Below are 24,727 nucleotides of genomic sequence, written 5' to 3' on the forward strand. Positions count from 1 at the left end.
ATTGTTTACCTCCAGACATGTCATTCATGTTAATCTTACTGTCCTGCTGTTTGTAACTACTTGAACTGGTTTATGCTGAAATAAATGTACAAAAGTTTGCCTGTATTGTTTTTGTGCATTGACTCTTTTGCTCTAAGAAGTAAACAAAAAAGTATGTCCAGGATAACCAGAGTGAATATTTAATCAGTTCCAAAATTTCTAATTTTCCAACAAATAGGGATGTAATAATTATAGACTTCAGTAATACAATGGTTCAAAAAATTCTTCCCATCCACTGTCCTTAAAGGATATGTTTGCTTTCAAATCTTTATGGTCTTTCAGAAAATTTCCACTTGGTACATTTTACAAACGTAGGTATCCTCCATAATGTTAACAGCTGATAGAAACCTCGTGCTCACAACTAGTACGTATTGATGCTACGCTTTCCTAGCTGGAAAGCGTAGCAGCAAAGGCTGAGTGAAAAATGTATGAGAAGCTGCTTACAGTGGGGACAGAGCATTTAATCTGGCTTCAGATGTTTGCATCAAAAGGAAGACATAGGAGAGAGTTTGGCTGCGAATGCCAAAACTCAGGAATGCAGATTCACCTTCAACTCAGTGTAGAAACAATGTTGCCCTACACAACTGCAAAGCAGCAAGGCAACACAACTTCACAATTAGCAGCATTAATTCATGAAAATTATTCATTTGTTTTATTCAGTATCAGATGTAAATTATTTCAAGTCATTTTGAGCCGTATTAGGCCGAATAAAATTCTGCTTCTAACAGCCCAGCTAAAGAAAAAGTAAAACTCTTCCAGTACTCTGGGGCAAGTTGTGGGATACAGCTTTGACTGTTTTAACTATAAAAAGGGTAAACAAATTGGCTTCAACTCAAAGCAAATTTCCGAAGAAAAAAAAAAAAGGACGTAGGCAACTAGAAGAATCACATTTTGTCTGTACAGCAATTAAATAAAGCTAAACAGAAATCTGAAGTTTATGCCCCATTTCTCTGTTGCCTAAAAAAACCAGAATCTTCTTTTAATAATTACCTAAACAAAGTTTGTAATACTCAATCACCCTGGCCTTAATCTTAAAATCTCTAGTTTTAAACACTGTAGACAGAATACATTGCATTATGTGACATTTCCAGGTATTCTCTATATAACGTAGTGCTTTCATACCATCACTTTTGTACTGATTCAACCAAAAATGCTGAAGCGACACAAAAACTGCATCAGAGTCTTTTTTCCTTCACATTGCCAACGTTGAAAATTTGGTTAAAGAACAACTACAACAAAAACGCTTCAAGTATCATGGTTGGAAACTTAAAAGGTAATCTCAGTTTACAAAATTAATAAATTTTTCTTCACTCAATCTCATGAGTGGAAATTGTATTGTGATTTTGGGGCGTCGGAGAAGTGGGCGGGAACAAGAAGATATGACCAACTGTCACCGAGAAAATTTGCTCTTTGCCTGAGTTTCCTAAAGGAAAAGACACTTCTCTTGGAACGGATGTCTTTTTTTTTCTTGGAGTTCTTTGGAGACACCGGTTTTGGGACATGTCAATGGCGTTTTTGCCCACAGGAGAAAGAGAATATAAATATGGTGCTGCTAATCTCTCCTTTGGTTCAGTCTTTATAGCTCCATGATTCTCTGCCTCCTTCCGAGCTTCTCCTGTCTTTGTGGCTGTGGAGTCGTCACGTTCCAAAGCAGCATCAGGCTACATCTGAATTTCAAAAAAGAAAAGGCAAACGAATCAGAGTAAATAAATAAATGGAATAACACTCACTGACCTAAAAATATGAAGGAATAAAGTAAATTTCTTTTGAAAGAGCAAGTGTTTCCCGTACACACACATCTACAATTGAACAGTCCTGGACAATACATTTACAGTCCAATTTTGTCATCTGTTTCTTGTACAAGTTATCTTGAATATTCATAGTTTAATGCACTTTGTAACCGACAACATGAACTAATACCACCTACAGTTATATTGGATGAGTGCAACATTTGTGTAGGAAAACCATATAAAAACCGGTGTAATTTTTGTTGAACTTGTCTGCTAGGAATTATCCACAAGCACCAACATTCACATATTTCTATTGTGAGGTTGAGTGTACACATAACATGACACATATCCAACTGAAGGTAGTATAATAAGACAATAGATATGCGATGTAAGTCTTACTGACCTGGTCCCTGCTGGGCTGATATATCTTCAGCTGCACTCAGAGGCTTTAGAAGACCGTTCTCCATGAAGGCTACGACAGAAACTTTACTCTCCTCTTCCTCCGTCTCCTGCTGCTCCTCTCCTTCGGGTGGAGACAACCTGGAATGTGAAGGCAGCGAGATCACCTCTTCGAACTCCCCGTTCTCCCTGTCAAAAACAGAGTGGAAGAAATTTTTTATTTTTATTTTTTAAATTGCCATTAGCACTGTAATTAAAGAGGACAGAAACAAAGCGGTGTGATTTGTTTACACCACCTCTGGTCAGGGCGGCTCAGAGGAGTGGTGCTGGGTTGTGGGCTGAGGTCAGGTTGGTGACTGTTGCTGTTTGTCTGAGGCACGGTGGCTGCAGGTGCTGCAGGAGAACCAGCGCTCACTGATGGAACAAGAACAGCAGCTATCAGTAGCATCCTTCACTTTAACAACTGAGGAGAGGCATTTTTGGGAGAAGAGAGGTGTATCGTGTTACCTGCGCTGTCTCCGGTCCTGACTTTCTGGAGATGAGGGAAATGAGAATAAACATTTTCAAAGGTGTCTTAGGCGTGTTTTCGTTTTTTAACCAATATGTGCTTTTACCTTATCTGATGTGTCTGAGCGTCTGGTTCTCTTCATGATCTCCTCAAGACGCTGCAGGAGGTGAAGAAAGGAGAAAATTTAATTCAAAAACATAGATGATCTTTGGATGGATTATTTATCAGTGTTTGAAGATGTCACCTTTTTTCTCTCCAATCGTTCTGCTTCTTCCTTCTGAAAGTGCTTCTCCCTCTCCTGCCTCAGTCGCTCTGCCTCCTCCCTCAATCGAGACTCCTCCTCCTCTTTCTAATCCAAACACAGAGACAAGCATTGAGACAGAGCTCAGCTAAATTCAAGTAAATCTTACTGCAATTGTGACATTTAATGTTTTGGGAAAAAACTTTAGTATACCAATTACTATGTAGGTCATGACATAACATTTTTGTGTAAAATATATTAATTGATCATAAGGAATATATATATTTTCTGATAAAATAAATCTTGTCTTTTCATACATATAAAAGTACTTATAATCATGGAACCAAAACAAAAAAAAATGTTTGCTGTGTCCTTTGACCTGTTTCTGGAGTCTCTCTGCCTCTTCTCTCTCCCTCTGAAGCCTCTCCTCCTCTGAAGCCTTTCTCTCCTCCTCCTCCTGCTTTCTCTTCTCCTCTGCCAGACGCTGGGCCTCCTCTTCTCTCTTCACTCGCTCTTCCGCTTTACGGCGGGCCATCTCCTCCTTCGCTAATCTGAGCGGAGAGAAACAAATGACGTTGATGCAAGTCAACCTACAGCATTGGTGACACCACCGGATGTCCTCAAAGGGCCTCCGTACCTCGCTTGCTCCTCTTGATGCCTCCGCTCCTCCTCCTCTCTCTCCCTCTGCTCCCGGGCCAGCCGCCGTTTTTCGGCCAGGATCCGACTGGCCTCCTCTGGATCTGTGGTACCAGCAGAAGGTTTCTGAGTTGGAGGACTGCTTGTAGACTCTAGAAAACATCATAAAATAATTGTTGAAAAAAACACATCCTTCCAGAGATGATTTGCTTCTGTGTCTTTCTGACTGACCGTTGAGTTCAGCTGGTGCCTCACTCTGGGGTTTATTCTCACCCAGTGGCTGAGGTCTGGGTTGAGGAGGACTGAAAATCTTCCCTTTTTCCTCTTCTTCTTCTTCCTTTGGAGCTGCTGTTGGCGTTGAGGGTTGAGAGTGCTCAGGTGTGATCCTGACAGGACGAAGGTTTCCGGGATCATCTGAAACTGGAGATTTAAGCAGCTTTGGAGTTGGAGGACGTCCCAGTGTCTTCTGTGGAGGTCTGTGAGCAAACGAGAATTAAAATGTTATATTAGAAGATAAGGTCAAAACAAGAACTTTATTCAAGCTTTATTGAATAAAGTTATATTATTCGATAAATTTCATTATTCAAGCTTCATATTTGTTTTGGAGAGAACAATAGATTCATCTACCTGCCAGCAGAGGGTGGTGTTGCTTTGTTGGACTTTTTGCCTAAAGAAATTGACTTATTGGGAGGTAACGTCAGAACAGGAGCCAGTGGAAGGGACAAGTTGCTCCAAGACTTCCTGACGTTGTCACGGTCCTTATGCTTTTTAAAGATGCAATGATAAAAAAATATTAACATACATTTCTTTGTTTGCTTTTTGTTCCCTCAGTATCTAAGCAAACTGGTACAATCCCATGCTAAAGTAATTATGTCTTATACAGCATGAAATTAAAAGTTTGGGGTAGTTGCATACCAAATGAAAACGTTGTGGCAAAAACAAAGTAGACCATCATTGGGAGGCAGAAGGAAATGACGCATGGTTTTCAGGTTTTCCACAAATACAGAAGTCTGTGACATACATATATTTATTCAACCTCCTTAACTCTCATACCCTCAAATAAAATGGATCTATCCATCTAAATGGACAGGAGAGAAAAGAAACGTTTAAAGAAGCGTCCAAGAGGTCTGACACATCCCTGTGATGACGTAAGATGGTGGCAGCATTATGCTGGCAAGATGCTCTTTTCAGAGACCCAAACTGTACAAAGCAACTATCAAATAATTTATATCAAAACCTTCCCGTGTGTTATGACAGGCCTGTCAAAATTCAGACCTGATTCCAACTGAGAATCTGTGACCGTTTGAAAAACATTTGTGCCAGGAATTATTCCTTCCATACCTGCGTAGTTCCTGTGGTCCTCCGACGAGTGGTGCCGGAGGCCGGCAAAGCTTTCTCTCTGCTCAGGTTCCTGTCCTGGCTGCGACAGTGAGGGAGTGCTTGGGCCTGCAGGGTCTTGAATGATATGGCGCCCATGGGGTGGCAGGAAACTGAGCGAGGACACACAGGCATGGCTACAGTGATGATGCACAAGGTGGGAGGGGAGCGTTGGAGTGTTTTGGAGCAGGTATGATTTAGAGCAGTGTGAGAATTTGTGGGACACCAGGAAAGATTTGGCAAAACGGTGCATAAAAATAAAGTTCAGAAGGAAAGGTGGAAGTGTAAAGGAAGGTAGGTATGAATAAAGCCATGCATTTAGGGAGGTCAAACATGGGGTTAAAGAAATGAAAAGGTGAGAAAGAAGCTGTTAGTGCTACAGATTAGAAGCGCAACATATATACAGACATTACCTAACACAAGAAACACACCGCAGAGGGAAACATATTTAGTTTATTATTCAATCAGGACAACCTAGTCAGTATTACACATTACACACAACACCAAACATAGAAAATGTGCACAAACTACAACATGGACAAAAAGCTAAAGTGCACATTTACACATTGTGTCTAATGTCAGGCCAAAGAACAACGTGAAAAATAGACAGAATTAACTTTGTTTAAGTCTGCAGGTGAACAGAGGTGAAGACTTCCCAATTAGCCCATAACTTCCAAACATATTTTCCTTAGTACCTCCTTTCTTACAAAAACAAGGAACTTTACCACATGCATATGGAGAACCCAGAGCATGTAGTAGTTAAATGTGTACTCTTATGAACTTTTCTAATTGATCTCACTATTGGATATATTTATTTCCTATTAAAATTGGTACAATGCACATACATAAATTTGTAAGAAAAAAAAGACATACTTGGCTACGTAAAATGTTCCTCACCAAAAAAAAAAAAAAAAGAAAAAAAAAATCTATTGTTTGGTAAACAACCCACATCCATGGTGACTGCTTGGTGGCCAATGCCCAATCCTTTTCAAGCTTGCTCTGTTCTGAAATGCAAGGCTTTTGAGAAAACTACCCACACATGAAGTCCAATAGTCTACTGTGTCTGGGCATAGACTGAATGGATTAACACTAGATCAAGCTATTTGGTGAACCCGAGTTTAGAATCACTGTCTTCAACCTTTTATGGAGCTTCATTTTATTTCATATTTTTTAATGAAATTTGTAGTTTTCAACATAAATAATAATAAAAAAAAACATGTATTAAAAATTATTTACGATTACTGTAAAACTACAATGCAAAGTTGTACAAAGTTCACAAAGTAACCTTGCAAACATTTTGCTATGAAGACAGGAGGAGCAGCCAGTGCTGTTGATGGGTAAATACTTCCTAAACAGCTTAGACACCAGGATCTTGCGGTCTGCTTCAGTGCGTGTTTGTTTACGTGTGTGTGTGTGTGTGTGTGTGTGTGTGTGTGGGGTGACCAACAGTGAGCTTCGGGTGCCTGATACAGGCTGGTAAAGGCAATTTGGTACAGTGTAATGCTTTAAGTCCACTCAAATCTTATTAACATTGAAAACCCTCGAGGTCAAGAGACTCTATAGAAATATCATTACTTATTTCTACTGTACAGGTGGAAATTTATGAGTGATTGCAAAAAGTCTTTCATCAAATTTAGGATAACCAAACGCCCCAGAATGAAAGAACCACGGACTGGACTGTGTGTTACCTGACTGTTCTCCAGACAAGCTCATGGCGCTACAGCTCCGGGCCAGGTATGAGTGTGTTGGCTGCTGTAGTCGGTTCACCATGCTGCTCTCCCATGGCGTCAGCGGAAGGCGGCGGAGTCCTGAACACAGACGCATGTAACACCTGAGCTTTGGTAACAGCTAAAACTACTACCCACCCACTTATCAGCCCAAGCAGTCAGTCATAGCAGATTATAAACCATTCGCAGGCCTAGCACATCTTCCCTTTACTTATCCAAAGTGAAAGGTGAACAGAAGTCAAGTTTAAACCATGGACACCCCATTGCATGCATTAAAATGGTCATTATCAGTGGAAGGAAAAACCTTGAAGTGAACTGCACACAAAAGGCAAGATGAGAGCAGGGGAGCAATAACAGAAGGATGCAGCATAAAATATCATAAAGCAGCATCAAATTACAAAACCAGACTTCCCAGGATTTTATACAAGCAGTTTAAATATCTGACCATAACTCCCCGACTGCTCACTGGGAACACACATATAAATGAAGTTCATGATAATCTGTTTACCCACTTTAACACAACAACAGGCGAAACATGCAGTGCGGCAGGGCAGGCTTGGACCTTATTCAATGCTCTGAAAAAGTACTTTCACCCCAGAGTTCTTTTGGTTTGCATTGTCTTGGCACACTTCAATAGATTAGTCACATTTCAATGTCAGACAAAGATAACCCGAGTAAAGGCAAAATTCAGTTTTTAGAACACGACTTAATTTATTAAGGAAAAAATAAGACAAATTTAAATTTGTACTCAGAGTGAACACCTGAAGAGAACTCAAATTTTAGGAAAAAAATTTTGACAAACCAACCTGTCCCTATGTGAAAAAGAAATTGACCGCTATAATGGTTCTGCCCACCTGGGAGGCAAAAACTGTCATTGCGTGTTGGTAATAAATGGAGGAATTTTGAGCCACTGTTTTCAGAATTGTAAGAACGTGTTTAACATCTCGACACAGCTTCAGGATTTAATCCTGTTTAAGCCTTGCATAAACAGGATTAAATCTGAAGTGTATCTAAGCCACTTCAAAATCTTAACAGTGGACTTGCTGATGCGCTCCCGATCACGATCTTGTTCCATCAGTCCATAAACTATTTTCCCAAAACGTTCTTTGGGAAGTTAATTATTTTGAGTTATTTGGACATAGTTGGTTTTCACTTTCTCCAAAGGTTCTATTTTTGCCTAATTTCTTTCTTCTTTGCAAGTCATTGTCATTTTCTCAGACTGAAGCAAGATGGGCTTGCAGATGTTTTAATTTCTTTTATGACCTCCAAGGTAAGTCAATGATGTGCTGTTGGAACAATTTTGGTAGTCTGGCCTCCTGTTGGCTTTTACTATTATCCCCCTTTTTAGGCTGATAGATATAAAGGTATATCAATCTTTAAATTTATTTAGATTGGGGCATAACTTGTCTCTTAGATCTTATTGACCTGTTGTGTATTTCAGTAATTTCTTGATTCTATAAGTCAGGCAGGTTGGTTTTGACAACTTTTGTCCTTAATAAATGAGTTACCACATAAAAAATTGCTTTTATATTTGCTCAGTTTATCTTTGATTGATATGAAATTTGCTTAGCTATATAAAATATGAAGTACATTATAAGTAATGTAATGGGGAAAATACTTTTCATAAGTATGCAAGTAAAAGAACAATAAGCTGAAAACTGAAGGAATGAATGCTCAATGTATGGTTAAACAATTATAGTACATATATAATTTTTAATTATGCCTAGTTGTTTTCTTTTTTTTTGGAAGAGCATTCGAGGTATTGAAGAAAATTTTAAATGGAATTAACAAGTAAACAAGCTTGATAAAATAGAACATTTTTTAGCCATGACACATATATTATTCCCATAAAAAAACAAGATTATCCTACAAAGGATTATAGAAAAGGGTTACGTTGGAGCCCAATCCTAGAGATTAAATACTCCAGTGTAAGCATGTGCTCATTCATAATATAGTGAACTGTTGTGAGTTGTAATTTAAGCACAATCTTCAAATCAGAATGCAGACGTCCATTGTTTAAATTTAAAGGAAAACTATTCTTTTTACTTTCATTCGCAGGTTTCAGCCCATGATCTTTTCTGCTCTGTGCATCATAACATAAGAAGTCAAAAGTGCCCTTAATGAAACCTGTGTTTTTGTGCTGCGTGGTCTTCCCCCGATGTAGGCGGGGTTTGGACTGAGCTTTGCTTATTACAGGGGTGGAAGCTGTTCTCATCTGTAAGCCTGTCAGCAACATATAAACATCAAAGGATACATGATGTTTCAAACTTTGCACAAGAAAAGATACTTCAAAAACAATAAACATTTCAAGAAACACCCCCAAACATTAGACAACACAATCAATATTACCCACCCATTCCAAAAACTATGGTGCTACTGTAAACAACTATCAGAGGCACGTGTATCTGGGAAAATAAATAAATTTTTGCATGTTTTGGTCTTTCATCCACACAAAACTCAGCCTAATACCTCTAAAAAAAGGTTATTTATGAAAGTGCAAACCAAAGAGATTTGAGAAAACTCTGTTTGTGTGTTTACATAGAAAAATGGGAATTTATGGTCTCACGCATTACAGCCTGTGACAAATACTGCACAAATATTTCTACAAACTTGCTTTGACACAATTCCCAATCGACATTGTCTTGGGTTTTAACTTTACATTCCAATACACTGTTACCAATCCCATCTGTACAATATTATTTTTGAAAACAATGTGGAAGGGATATTTGTTTTTATAAAGATCCAGCTGTTTGTGTACATGGCCTGAGATAAATGAAAATATATTTTAAAAAAATTTAAAAAAAACTTTGTGCCGAATGAATCTATCCTAACTTTGACAAAGTAACACTCAGCAAATTCCAATTCCCATCATAATTTCTGTACACTAACAGCAAGCCAAATATTCTTATTAACCTTCACAAAAAAGATTAAGCAGACTCCAACTCTCAGCTACAAGTCTTATGGAACATCCCAACATGAACAAGTGTGAAAGGAATTAAAATAATAAATAATAAATAAAAAGGAAGTAAAGATATAAGGAGGTGACATGTGCATGTTATTATTTCCATTACCTCTGTCTGGCGAGTGCAGGAGTGTGGCAGACGAGGAGGAGAGGCGCTTGGTAATGATGGGATCCGTGTGTTTGGATAAATTCACGGTGGACACCGACCTTCTGTCAGCATCTAGAATCAAAATGGGAAAAATAAATTAATGACAGAAAACAAAAGGAAGTGAGACCTGACCCAGCAGGCTTTAAGTTTCTATACATTCATTAAGTTAGGTTAGAACTGGAAAACTACCAACTCCTAAAGAATAAATAAATTAGTGCTAAATGGAAATATTGTGTCTTTGCAATACGACTGTGGGTAACGTGATGTGCTGCTAACCAAATACTAACAATGTCGCCCACATCAGTCTACATGTGTACTAGTACTAGTGCTCTAAAACTAGCCAGCTAACAGACACAGAGCTATAATATTCACAGTGGGACGTCAATCCGTATCTGCGGTAGAAACTGAAAGCACTTTGCATGTGCTCCAGTCCAGCAAGGTCGAGTGGACAGAGGAAAGCAGACTCCACAAAACCTGAACCAAGAAAGAGCAAAGACGAGATAGAGGAGGGAATGAGTCAGAGAGAAGTTGAACACGAGAATGAAAGAGAGAAAGACAGGGAAGGCGGAGAAGGGTGTGAGTAAGCAGTAACAACAGAAGGCAGTGAACCTGAAAAGTGCAAAAATAAACATGGCAGAACAATTCTGACAAGCTGAGGCGGCTGGAAAATTTGTGATTTCTGTGGCAGACTTGATGTGTTTGTACTGGGCCTTTGTGGGTATGAATGTGCTTCAGTAGTACCAGCTGGTATGCTTGGAGTGTTGGTGTGCAGCGCTCCTCCCCAGGACCAGCGGTTTTGCTTCGGCTTGGTTTTCTGGCTCCGCTCCAGCGTGCGGCGTATCACTGCCTCATGACGCACCTTCAGTCACAAGAACAAAGACAAAATACTCAATGTGGCAACTTCTTAGGCTTTGAACAAGCTCAATATAATCTCTTCAGTCTCTGTGGTAGAGAAGAAAGTGTTTTTGTAGGGGTGAGTGTGAGTAATAAAAACCCCTGTGAAAAGTGTTACAGTTTAAATTTCAGCATCAACATGTATGTGGAGCATTGCTGAAACAAAAAAACTTGAAGCCCAGTCTGTACAGTTGAAGTCAGAAGATTAAATACGCCAAATAAAAAGATACAAACATATTCTGTCTCATACTTGTCTTGTTTTAGGTAAGTTAGAGTAACCAAAATTATTTATATTTGATAAATGCCAGAAAACTTTCAAAAGGACAATTTTCAGACATTTTTTTCTTACCATATTTGAATTCCCCAATATAATCCTACAAGGTCAAGCAAGTCTACATAATTAATGGATGAAAGTATATTATTTGAACTTATTTTATCCAAACAGATGGGATGTGGTGTCAAAAAATATTCATAACATTGCAGTTTTTTATAACTTATGAGCCCTCCATATTGGTTGCCACTCTTATTTATCTTTTATTATTCTCAGATGAGGCTTGTCAAGCATACAAAACCCAAACAGATGTATACCCGGTCCTCCTCTTGTTTTTGCCTTCGCTTCTCCTCCACAGCGGCCCTTCTTTTCTCCTCTTTTATCCGCTGCTCTTCCAGTTTTTTCTTCCTCTCCTCCAACTGTTTCTCATAGTGCTGCCTCGCTCTCTCCTCGCGCGCCTGCCACTGGGCCTCCTTGGCAACTGCATGCACGTACGCACAGACAAGTCGGAATTTGACTTGCATAATTAAATTCACACACATACGCATGCATGCACATATCAACAAGGAGAAGAGTCAACTGCACTTCCTGTGAGAATGCTGTAAGTTCCAGCACAGAGTAAATGCTTATATGAAGTCAGATCTTTGACTTATGTAAAACATGATCAGCACGTGTAACAAACAGCTTTTTGACTTTTCAGCCTTCCTAAGACCTGCCTGATGGACTGCTGTATTATATAAGGTAGAATCCATGGCAACTGGATGCCTGGGTTCACCCTGGATTTTATGTAACATCCAGGGAAACCGGCACTTCACAGCTGCCAACCAAGTTCAGCCACAAAATGTCAGGAGAGAATAAAGAAGAACAGCCACAGATTCACTTTAAGTTGCCTTAAAACATCAATTTCCCTCTGAATGCCTTTGAACACATGAAAATAAAGAGTGCTCACCATTCTGTTTCTCCCGCTCCTCCCTGCGCTCACGGGCCAGCCTCTGTCTCTCATCAATCTTGTTAATGAGCAACGAGTCTGCAGCACAGTTTACTAGTACTATTAGCAAGTCTTCCTTTTAGAGGGGTAAAAAAAACCAGGAGAAACTGGCAGGTTTCTTTCAGTAAAAGGCATTTATTCTAAATGAGTTACCTGTTTTGGTAGCAGCATAACTACTTGTATTTTTGCTGGTGGTCCGATTAGGAACGGGAGGGGGTATAGGTGTCCCAGTGGGGGAGTAGGTCTGCCCAGAGGCTGAAGACCCTCGACAATCCTCAGACCTATACTGGGAGTAAGATGCTGAGAAGAAAAACAGATTGGCATCAAACACTGAGCAAAAAGACTGAGATGGAAAAAAAAAAAAGCTAGGATACATCAGGGCCATGAAAACAGAAAGTCACAAGAGGAGATTAATTGGTCCAACATGGAAAAATGAGAAACCACCCCAGGCAAAGAAGTTTTACCTCCAAACTACAGTCAGCATTATTCCTACAGGATGAGGTTTTTCATCAGACCCTAAATTTGAGATTTATTATAACAGTAACTGCATCCCTGTAGTGTAGGTACTGAAGTGATTTAATAAGATTTCAATAGTGTTTTTACTTTTGAAAGGACCAGAATGACAGGATTTTCTGGTTCATTACACTGTTGAGTTAGTAATGGGTGTTTCCTGTGTAATGGTTCTCACTAAGCACATTTGAGAAAAACATCTAAATATCTGATCTAAAGTTTCAACTTAGAAATGATCTACTCTTTACGCAACTGTTAAATTACTTAAATTGTAAAAAAAAAAAAGATTTTCTCTAAATAATGTTTTACTTTGCAAAGTATTTAAAATCATACCATATAAACTTCCATAACTCCTAGAACTTTCTTTTTAATGTGACTAGTTGCAGTATTATTTACTTGTCAGTAGTCAAAGCTCATTTCAGTGATCTTACTGTAATGGTAGTGAACTTGTCCAATTGGAATTTGCTTAACTAATCATTAATATGTTCCCTCATAGCCAACTTTCCCCAGCTCTTTAGTCCCACAATTCATCCAGGTAAGGTCGGAATCAGATGAAATCTTTAATCAGATTTCATGAGTTGTGAATTATCATAGTACAATAGTAGAGACATACATGTCATAATCCTGAAGACTAAAGTCAAAAGTCTCAATAAAATATCTCTCTTAAATAGAGATGTACTTAGCTTTTCTTGGACAATTTCTAATTTTCACTGAGGTCTAATCTACCAATTCCAATTGTTAATGTATATTACAGAATGCACCCCCCCCCCCCCAAATCTTCATGTTCATTATGAGATATGCATACTTTTGAAACCAAAATAAAAGGAAAGAAAGGTCCGGCATTCAAATTCCTACTTGGGGTCTTTCTGCATGGAGTTTACATGAGAGCATGAAAACTCCATGCATGCTGTATTCTAATACACCTAAGCCATACTGTAGCTGCATTATAGTGCAAATGTCCAAACAAAAGAGAGGTGTGTTTATATGTTTGGAACATGCTTGCAGCAATAAATCTAAGATTTCTTAAAACAAGCACATCTTATGAACTGTGAGAATAAAAGCAGACTAAGAGTGTGCCTGTGGTTTCTGTTACATATTTACGGTCTCCTTGTAGGAAAACCCCCCCATTTATATTCATATTTTCTGCGACAGACTGGTGACCTGTCCAAGGTGAACCCCGCCTCTCCCCCGGAACGTAGCTGGAGATGGACACCAGCACCTCCTGACCCCATTAGGGACAAGGGTGAACAGAAAATGGATGGATATTCATATTTTGTTTTTGTTATCACCAATGTTCACTTCTCATAGAGCTGAGCTATTGATTATTGATTCTATTGGCTCCAGGATGACTTAGCTCTCAATTTTAGCCATTTGGAAACAAAGCTTTATTTAAAATGGGCTACAATACATTTTAAATAAAAGCACTAAAACCCTTTGAGTTATAATATTAGTGTCATTAGTAAATTGAGATGACAAAAACAGAGTTATGTACAAATATAACTAGAATAATAAAACAGAAATTTGTGTGGAAGAGGCAAATGTCACAATTCATTCAATTCCTTCAAGCCCAAATAAAATAATACACTTCAACATTCATGTAAGCTTCCTATCTTTTCAGCAACATCACAGCTAGTTTAGTAACTACCCACAATGCAAAAGAGGAGCAAAGTACAGATTTCATATTTGACTCCACCGGTGTCTAAGGTTAGAGAAAAATTAAAACACCTAATTCTCAATTTCTTGTGTACTTTCATGCATCTGACGTCGCTGACTCCACCCACACCAGGCTTAGAGTTTTACACAAACTTACAAAGAGTCGAGAAAAGACATCAGGTCACAGATGACTGAGTATTGTATGTCACCGTGTTTAGGGCAGCTGCAGAGGTGTGTACACAAGCATTCACAGGTCTGCATTGCCTCAGGTAGATGTGGTCATAATGACTATTGTTAGAACAAGAAAGGCAGAACCAGGACTTTGTTCGCACATGAAAATCAGTTTCCTCAAATAAAAGATCAGTTCAAAAAGGAAAGGATCATTTCCCGGAGTTCAATATTTAACTTGATATTTGTCTAGAAGTTTATCATTATGAGTTTGGCATGACATTAAAAAATTGTGCAAGAAAATATAGATTTGAGTTTCTGAGATCAAGTAGGGGGGGGGGTGTGCAGCACTCCACCACAACTGGCAACTTGTTTTGATTCCCAAAGCTTTGAATAAACCTCGTTCAATGTCCCATTCAAATATGTTCCCTCATAGCCAACTTTCCCCAGCTCTTTAGTCCCACAATTCATCCAGGTAAGGTCGGAATCAGATGAGATAAAACCTGTTCATCTCATTTTAGAGTCTGTCCTAAAAGGCCTTGTCCTAGTGAGAAATTTATTAAATGTATATCTAGAGAGTTAAAGAGGAGCAAGATGTCCAAAAACCTGTCTGTGATATAGAGTAACTTAAGAGAGGGCAAAACATTAGTTTTGTCTGAACTAACTGATTGGATCCTTTCTTATTGACAATGTCTAGTTTCCTTTGAGGTCTGAGCTACCTATTCTGATGCTAAAACATCAAATGGAAAAATATGCTACAGGTTCTTTGGTAGAGTTTTGAATCTAGCACAAATGAAGGCATTGCATTATCTCAAACGATCCATCAAAGCATATATAGCTAAGATGTAGTAGCTGATTTTTTATTGTGTGCCTCTGATCACCTGATTGGTGCATCCTTACTTTGACTTTCTCCTGAATAGATGTCAGGAATGAGCCACCTTATTCTTAGCCAGCAGAATTCAGATATAACTCAACACAATAGGCTGCAGTATGAAAGAGCTGAGTGTTGTCAATGTTAAAGTCCACAATTACTTATCATAATGGTTAGGCTACTTCAGTAGGTCCTTTAGCTTTGCAGTAAACCAAGACAAAAAGCTTCCTCAGTTTTCATGCTTCATGCACTGTGCTAATTTCCGTTCAATTGTGCCAAAAGAGACCACACATTCTTTGTTTGGCCCCTACACCTAGAAGGGTGGCGGGGTTTACAAGATCAAAAGAAGCAGCATGTTTCTCAGACTGGATTTTGAATACAGTGTTACGTATTAAGGTTCTAAATTAAAGCTCTGGAATTATACTTGCCAAGGGCCAGCTTTGAAGACAAAAAGCAAGTTGAGAGTATCTCAAAGTGATTGGAAAACACTAACACCAATATAGAGGAGTTTGTGTGAATGGATTCACCAAGAAGTGAAAGCTTAAATAAACTGGATTTTGAGTGCAGCATGCAGAACAGGATGCTCAGTAGTGTGAGGTGCTTTATGCCCCACTCTACCATTGTTAAAAGAAATGCACAAAGCTAAGTTCGGAAGCAGTGTGCATCGTCCAAAAGAAAGCTACACAGAGGCTATCAAATATATATGTGAACAAGGACATGCTCAAAACATGAGACTATGTTGAGGTAAATACATATTTAATGAGTTACAAAAGTGTCTTCTTCAGACAAACTAAGCGTAGGATTTTGACGCGACATCCTAGTCCCATTAATTCAGCTATTATGCACCAACAGCACATACTTTAGCCAGTTGAAATAATTCACTGCTCTGAATGTTCAAACCTGATTTTGTCACCAACTGGTTAAAGTTCATAGACTGATTATTGAACAGGAAGAAAAAAAAGAGAAGATACATAAGTAATCATATAGTGTATCCCCACAATGTATTCCTGAGAAAATTTCATACTTTCACATACTTAAATTCTTAATACAAGTTTATGTGAAAATACAAACTAAATTAAGTGAATTTACTGCAAAGTTAGGCTTTAAACACAAAGTCTGCAAGAAAAAAGATCAGTCGGTGGATGAATAAATGGACATTTCAGACAGAGAGACAGAAACTAGAGTGTAGAAATACTATTTGTTCTGTGCTCTATTTTATTTTCCCATGTTTTATATACTGAAGTGATATGATATGGTCATTGCAATATTGTGCAATGTCATTTTCCAATTTATCCCCATAATATGAAGCAATATTGTCCATTAAAATGAAAGATTTAAACATCAATCCCAACACTGCCTTATATTTCTGCTTCAAATTTGAACGTTCACTTGGAGTTTATGAAACCCATGTAGTGAAAAACCAATAATCATGCCAGAGTAACTGGGAAGAGAGAGCCATTATCTCTGCAACCCGATCTTGGATAACCAAAAAACAAGTGATGGGTACATCATATCAAATAAGTGATGATAATAATAAAATCAAACTTTTGGTACAAATAGCATATTTTAAAAAATAACCTCTCCACTGATCTGCTTTGCTTTCAGCGTAGCCATGTCCTTTCTGTGCATCTCACAGGCATCCTTCTGTTGCAGAGGCCACTGAATCAACAAACCTCAGATAGCGCACAGTCTATTTGCTTGTGCACACTCGCCTGCTGTTTAACACCGTTCGCAAACACATTAAACCTGCTATGCAGTGTAATTGAACCTGCTCACAATAGAGGCGTCCTATAACCAGGTCCACCTGTCATGCGGCTCTTAAGCTTCCAACATTTTTTTTTAAACATTGAACTATGTGGGTTAAGTAATGAAATACATTACAAAGCATAAAAGGGAGGGCTTCTCGGAAACTGGAAGATTGTGGTTTGTGATTGAAGATGTTAAAACTGACAAGTTAAGTGGTGAAAAGGAAATTTTTGCTGTGCATCTCCAATTTTACTTTTGTTTTCTTCTGATAATCCACTGTATTTATCACCCTTCATATTTGTCTGTGGTTTCAGTGATAATAATCATCTGAAAATAATTAAAATAGCACATGACTTTAGCCAGACAGCATTCATGTACATATAGAAGATTTGTTCATTTCATGAAGTGTTCAATTTTTGGAGATAAAAGTTTTGTTTCCCCTGCCAAAATATAATACTGTACAGAATATAAGTACAAAAATCTCCAGATGGTAATGAGATTTTAGTGAACTAAAAGCATAATGCACAGTAAAAGATACAAAGTATCATCTTTGACTTCTGATCATAATAAAACCCAATCTCATGCCCTTTCACTCCTCTTTTCCACAGTTCTTATCTTAATCTATTGCTTGATCAAAATAAACAATAAAATTTTATTTCATACAGAGCCTCCACATGGTCAAAGCACAAGGTTTTACCTGAGTTGTTCATAATGTCAGATGTATTAATCCAAATGTGGGACCTCTGACCCTGCCTGGTCTGTCCACTTCAACTAGATCAATCACAGGGTCGGCAGCAGGGTTCCTACTTCCTGAAAACATTCTTCCCGGCAGAATCTGAGCTCAAATACAAAATCCACAGTCCAGGTAGAAGCCAAAAGGAAAACTCCTCCATCCCACTTTTTCTAAATCAGATTTAGAAATTGAACGAGGTCAGACGGTGTCACCGCTCGCCAGTCCCTATCCTTTTGTCTGCGTGTGCATGTGTGTATGTGTTTATGCGCTTTGCATGAATATGTGCTACACAACGTGAGATATAAGCGAGAGTGTGACTGTTTAATCTGGCCCTCCCTCCTTCTACGCTCGTTGTCTGTCTGTCTGCACACCCTCCCCACCCCCAGTCTATCTGCATTCATCGCCGGTCAGATTAAATGGTCAGAGTTGGCGATTAATGCTCTGCTGTCCAGGCCAGTGGGTAACAGGCAGGCACAGTGTGCAGCTCCTTCCTTCTCTGCAGCCTGAGAGGATTAGCTGCTGCTAATGCTAAGCCAAACTGTAACCTCCAAACACCGGAGCGGAAAAGGGGGCAGGGTTGAGAGTATTCCTTTATAGCTCTGGAATGGGCATTCTGGTCTGGACGAAAGGTGCAACAACAGAGGTTTTTAGAATTTTGTGCTCCAACCTGCACTGGGCGCAAGAATGTCTGCTAGGTCCTCACAAACAGCAATATTTATGCAAGAACAAAAATCAGGCTGAAAGTGTGCCATCTTACTTTTGTCAAGAGATTTTTCAGAGGCTACCTTATTATACTTTTGAACTGTCCACAATGTTTGAGACTCGAGTTAAAGGTGATATTACTTCATCTGATAATTTTCTGGGAAAATATTTGCAAAGCAAGTTAAACAGTCAAAATACAATGAATCAAAACTTTCAGCTATTCCGTCCAGTTAAAACACATAGTATGTATTAAAAAAATGTAAAGTTTGTGTTTTTACACATTTTTGTCATGTTTCACCCTCAAACTACAGTGTATTTTATTGGGAAAGCAAAGTCGTTCATAGTTGTAACAAGAAAAGACGTCTGCTGAAACCTTTCCCCATGGAGTCAGTGAAAAACAAGTAAACTGTTTTGCTGTACATTCTTAACCAAATGTAGGTTTGGGCACCTCAACACTCAAATTTAAGATCTAAAATTTGTCATTATAGCTCTGGCTAATGGCTATAGATTGAGGTTCATCCTGATGGAGTGTGAGCGACAGCACTCATCTATTAGAAACTCCAATAGTTGCAGTCTCTTAGGTTTTTCTTCCAATGTTGATATGCATTTAATTCAGTTCATCTTCTTATAAGCTGTTTTTTAAAAAAAGGCTCCCTACAGAATAATTTTGCAACCACCACGTTTGACAGTGGTAATATCATGTTCAGGGTGATGTGTTAGTTCTCAGCCACTGCTATTGTCAGTTGCGGTATCTTATGACCAGAAACAGGTAAAAGCTGTAATTCCAACCTCTTCCTAAAAAGTATTACCAGAAATACTTAACTTTTGAAGACCTGCCAATTTTAAGAGAAAGTCCCAGCACTGCACATTTCTTACTGCTGCGACTGCAGTCGTATGCTGGGGTGTTAACAGACCTCTTTGCTTACAAACGCATTGCCATCGCATACACGTGTGAACCACACTGCACCTCCGCTCTCATCTCTGCTGTCCTTGTCTTGACCCAATCTTGCAGGCTCAGCTAATTTTCTTTCTTGCACAAACAAAAGTGTCCATCATCACAGACTCTGTGCACCAATAATGTCTGCAAAGCGCAGGCTAATCCAAACCCCATAAAGCAAAGTGGAGCAAGATATTTTACTTTTGAGTATAAATATATAATGAGCCATACAGTAAAAAAATCTTTGGTGCTTGACATTTTCAGAGCATCTGCAGCTCCGACTCTCTGGAGAATGCTCAGTTTCCTCAGTTCAATTATAAACTCTTTGTCCCAGATAATGCCCTCAATTTAGATACATTAATGCACACTCAAACTTGCATGGTCACATTGGACACCCGTCAGTCTACTTTCCTTCATACCTCGTTTCTTTTTCCTGCCAGCCTCCCTCCGTCTCTGTACCTCCTCTTCCTCAGTGATGGTAAAGAGCGGTTGAATCGTCAGCCGGCTGCCTCTCTTCCTCAGCTTCCACTTGTCTCTGGGTGATCCACTTCCTCCACCTCCTCCTGCTTTCCTATCCGGCATCGCCTGCCCTGTTGCAACCGCTCGAGCCCCCAGGCTAACTCACCTGAGCTCTGCCCATCCCACCCCACCCATAGGAGATAGTGAACTGTTCCAGAGGACTTTGGAGGTCAGGGTCACCCCTAGCAGCACTCTTCTTCAGGAAGATGTAGGTGTCTTACAGATAAATAACCATTTTAAACAAGCTACTTTAAATCTAAAAAGGTTTTCAGATGATACAAAAATAAAGTAATTTTGAGGACAGCCAGAGAAAGGCAAAAATGATGAGTCAAGAATAAACCCAGAGCAATGCAGAGGAAGGAATGGGAAGCAGACAAACAGAGCAGCTCAGAGGACCAGCGAGCAGAGAGAGTGAGGATGAGGATGAGCTCTGGTGATGTGGCTTAGAAAAGAAGACTTAATCCACAAGAGTGGCTCCGCAGAGGTCTGCAAGAACCGCACAAGTGACTCCCGCACTCCTCAGGAGGATGCTGCATCTGCTGTCTCCACATACAGCCCCACCTCCCGTCTTTATAGTCCCCCCACTAGATCTCATCTGCAAATCTGCCAGGAGAATTACATCACATAGCAATTCCTTCTACTACATAAAGATATGCGCACACAGGGACGAGGAGGATAAAAAGAGGTTAGGAGAGTCGATAAAATATTCAGTGCAGCTCCAGTAGTGGAAGGTGAGCCGGCACAACGTAATGGGTTTCCCTGACAACAGCAGCACAAGGACCAGTGACACAGTGCAAAAGTAGGAGTTTGACAGGTGGACGTCAGAGCAAAGAAGCACAGTTGCTGATGCTCCCACTCCAAGTCAAATAATGCAGTACAGGAGCCATTGCTTTGGAAGGAGTCCAGAGAGCACATGGTTTATGGCTCCACCCACCGTCTCCATTTAAAGAAAAATCATATTATTTTTATATGGGCCGGTTTCTGGTAGCAAGTTATGCTCAGTTGATGTGTTTATATTCAACCTGTTCTTTTATCTTCCCCTAAAACTCAGAGTGCCAACCGCTTCTGATATATTATCCCACAAACAAACAACCAAATAAGCAGGCAAACTTTAAAAAAAGTTTTTTGTTGTTGTTTTTGTCAATCCTACTGACCAAAGATGGTTTTAAGAAGTATTAACTCGGGGTTCCCCAGTCTACATGTATTTTTTTTATTTCAGATTTTTATTCATCATTTTCAAAAAAAAAACAAAAAAAAACATTGCTTTTCTTTCTACTTCACAATTACACACTAGTTTGCTGCTACTCACATACAATCATAATATATAAAACTAACATGTTATAGCAATAACAAGGCAAAATGTGAAAAGTTTTAATGACTGTGAACACTTTATACATTTGTGAAGTCAAAATGCTTAATGAATAGTTTGTCATTGGGGCTATTCATTTAATATCTCCTTTAAAGAAACTTTTTTTCCAGTAATAACAATATAAAGGAATTCAGGCCAATAGTTGCAGCCTCATCTCCTCGGGGAGCATGTGCTGCACAAACACAATCATGGACGAGCGATCTGATCTTTGTCCCCACAGGACACTGCAGCGCTGTAAGCCTACACCTGACTTTAACGTGATAGGCTCTGCAACACACCCTTCTCACTCATATTCAGTGTGGCAATGAAGCACCAGTACGAATAGGATTTTTACATGAAAAAGGTAAATGAAGTTCATTATTGAGAGTGGATGTATTGATACTGGGATATTACAGTTAACAAAAACTTATATCAAATATTCCTACAGTGAATATAATATATATTATAAGTAGGCAACCAGAAAGTGAAAGACAGGAAGTACTAAATGAAAGAAAGAGGAAAGCACACAAGGAAGAAAAGAGGGTTAACACAATGAAATAAGAGGAAAGAAAAGGACAGAAGGAAGAAGTGTGTTATGATCAAGGGAGGAAAGAAAGAAGGAAGGGCTTGAATGAGTAAAATGAAGAGGAGAAAGGAACAGAAGAACTTAGGCAAAGAGGAAAGGCAGTAAAGGAAGAAAGGAAAGAAGGTAGAGCACAAGTAAGTTGGAATGAGACAAATGAAGGATGAAGGGAAGGATGGATACAAAAAAGGTGTAGGGCAAAGGGAAGGACAACAAAAGAAACAAGACAAAAGAAGAATATATTGAAGAAAGGAAAAGGTGTTGGGGCACAAGGCAGGTAGGCAAAGCACCAGGAAGGAAGGAAATAAGGAGGGGCAAAGGGAAGTATGTTTTTAAGGAAGAAAGGGAGGATGGAGAGACACAAAGAGCGAAAACCAATATTTTCTTATGCCCCATTTTCCTTTTCCATACGGAGGCTATAAACCTCGTGCCATCCCGATTTTAACTCCCATCCTCGATCCCTTTGCTGCATGTCTTTCCCCACTTCTCTCTGCCCCCTCCCTGTCTGATTACTGTCAAATAAAAGCCAACAGTGCCCCAAAAAATTCTTTAAAGACAAAACAACAGACAACAAACACAGAAATTAAATTCTATCTTGCAACTTTTAGATCCACCTCCTCTCCAACACATTTGAATCAAATAGCTGAATTTTCTCATCAGAGCATCATTCAGTTGTATCATTCATACAATCTTAATCATATTAATGGAAGGAAATAAGGCCATTAATATGTTTCAGGTGTGCTGGAGAAAGGAAAGTGTAGTGGAGAAACTACACTTCCCTGGTATTAATGTATTGACTTTTAGAACTAAAACTAATTATGCTTTAGCCAACACTGAATGCCCATTCATAGCGTCAGAGCGTAGGCTTTAGGGCTGGATTCAGAGTAAAAACGTGTTGTTGCTACAATTCAGTGGGTATGAGGCAGTCTGAAGTTTTCATGGTACAATGATTGGGTAAAAATACCACAGCTTTATGGACTCATATATTTACAAATGCAACTAGTCCTAATCCAATTCATTTATTTTGAAACACATATTCCTTGTTCTGCTAAATTAGCAAAGCATGAATTATCATATTTTTTATAATATGCACACCATTTATTATTCTAAAACTAGACAACAATCTAACAAACAGATTGTTTTGTTAGATTTGTTAGATTCATAACATAATGTCACCTTAGTTAGAGTGATTGGGGACATCTCCAAAGCATGATGCTGCCACCTGCATGCTTTTGTTTCTTTCAAAGCATCACTGTCAGGGTATCGGGGTCTTTGCAGCCAAAAATATTGAGAGACACTTTTTTTTCTTGTATGCAAAGACAAAATATAGTGACCACCGCGTTGAGACATTTAGTAATCCAGGAACCATAACATTTTAAAACCTGGTATTCCTCGATACAGGAAACCAGTTCATGCCTACTTAATTGGACATTATTTGTAATAACCAAAAACAGCAAATCATTTTATTCACAGACAGATTAACACTGTCTGTGAATAAAAGGTTAGGAATACAAGTAGCACCTATACTTTCACATAAATTTAAGATCATAATGGCCAGCATATAAACAAAACAGCAAAATTTACAAAAGAAAAGATAAGACTCCTTGATTTATTGCCCCTTATTCGTTTTAACTCCTCATATTTCTCAATTTATATGTTTGACGTGTTTATTTTTGTTGCCAAAATGCTGCACTAATAGTTAAAAATAGAAAATGACTGAAAGTGATTCATGCTGTAAAATGACACGCTAATTTTCATTTGTAAATCTGTCCAAACAGAAAAAGTCATGACCCAACACACTACGGAAGAAAGAACAATGACAAATCCCAGTCATGGAGTCACAGTAGGTAGTACACTAACAATAGATGACAAGCACCTGCTCAATCCCTATTACACTGAGGGGTGTGGCTACATGTGGGGGAAAAAGTTTATTAAGAGATAAACGTTTAACAGAACTTCTTTCTTATAAACTAAAATTCCCTCACACCAGCAATTATTTATACTTTGATTAATCTTTTGCTGCAATGCTACTAATAGATGTTAAAAGAAAAATAGTTACACCGGTCTAAGGAACAATTTCGTTTCATTTCTCAGACGGCGGTAAGTTTATCAATAAGCCAAATTTAAAGTTGTTGTTTTTTTTCTACGTCAAATCTCCAGAATAACAAACCTTCGTTTATCCATTAATCCACCTGTCACACATCGAGGGAAGAAGCACTGACGGAGACCAGCTGACAAAATGTCAGCAACAGGTGTTTGTCAGGAGGAGCTCACAATGTCGTTCAACAGCAAAGACAAATGAACAACTAAAGAGTGGTGTGAAGAGAAGAGGCTCGAGGTAAAGTCAAGCAAAACTAAAGTAAAGCAACCGGTTGGGTGAGTTGGTTGACAGATAATCCCATTCCCGTGACGGACCGGTGGGGAACCCGAGTTTGTTTATAAATTAGAGTTTAAATCAACGAGGGGAAAACCACCAGAGGGGCTCAAGTGAGCGCCGCGTCACAGCTCAGACGGAATGTCTGCAAGTTAAAATTATTTATAGGAGTTAAGAGTCGCCTCGGCATTAGAGCTCACCTTGGGACTCCGGAGGAGAGGTGTCGCTGCCATCCTGCTCCGCCATTTCTCCTGACGTCAGCTGAGAGGGATCAGCAGCAGGAACCAGAGGGACCTGATCCCTACACAGGGCTGCGGTGACTGGGGCCCCTCCCACTGACAGGTACGGGCTCATCATTCCAACTCTACCCCACCAAGAAAAATTGTGCTTCTTAGAAATAATAAATACACATAAAAACCATTACAATTTTCCTTTCTGCAGAGAAAAACATTTGAAATTATTTATGTTATTGCGCTTATACGATTTCTGACACTTGGATTGGTGAGACGTGTACCCGATTTACTGTAAATGAAGAAAAATGGCACATGATCTTTAAGGGGTTTGCAGACATTTTTATACGAGAAAGGGCCAGGTGAAATAGTTCTGGATTAAACGCACAATGTATAAGGGCGCCATCTGGTGACTAGTAGGAGGGATTTCAGA

At 39.0% G+C, this 24,727-nt stretch overlaps 1 protein-coding gene across 7 annotated transcripts; it reads right to left on the reverse strand.

The window, feature by feature from the left end:
• Positions 1-156: 156 nt before the first annotated feature.
• On the reverse strand, positions 157-24,421 carry map7b (microtubule-associated protein 7b). 7 transcript variants are annotated; one of them, XM_044107476.1, is made up of 19 exons: positions 19,660-19,837; positions 12,074-12,220; positions 11,882-11,959; positions 11,250-11,413; positions 10,509-10,626; positions 9,729-9,839; positions 8,785-8,880; positions 6,619-6,738; positions 4,895-5,043; positions 4,181-4,317; positions 3,785-4,029; positions 3,555-3,705; positions 3,297-3,468; positions 2,921-3,025; positions 2,783-2,833; positions 2,676-2,700; positions 2,465-2,582; positions 2,173-2,357; positions 157-1,706 (listed from the first exon to the last, which is right to left on the reverse strand). In XM_044107476.1, the coding sequence occupies exons 1-19, from the start codon at positions 19,820-19,822 to the stop codon at positions 1,696-1,698; spliced, it is 2,346 nt and encodes a 781-aa protein (XP_043963411.1). In that variant the 5' UTR covers positions 19,823-19,837; the 3' UTR covers positions 157-1,695. The 7 variants fall into 7 exon arrangements, 5 of the variants coding, with proteins under 5 accessions (XP_043963411.1, XP_043963410.1, XP_043963414.1 ...); XM_044107475.1 differs by having other exon boundaries at positions 4,895-5,067; XM_044107479.1 differs by lacking the exons at positions 8,785-8,880; positions 19,660-19,837 and adding an exon at positions 24,265-24,421.
• Between the last annotated feature and the right edge of the window lie 306 nt (positions 24,422-24,727).

The sequence above is a fragment of the Gambusia affinis genome, linkage group LG22, assembly GCF_019740435.1.
Source record: "Gambusia affinis linkage group LG22, SWU_Gaff_1.0, whole genome shotgun sequence".
Lineage (NCBI taxonomy): Eukaryota > Metazoa > Chordata > Actinopteri > Cyprinodontiformes > Poeciliidae > Gambusia > Gambusia affinis.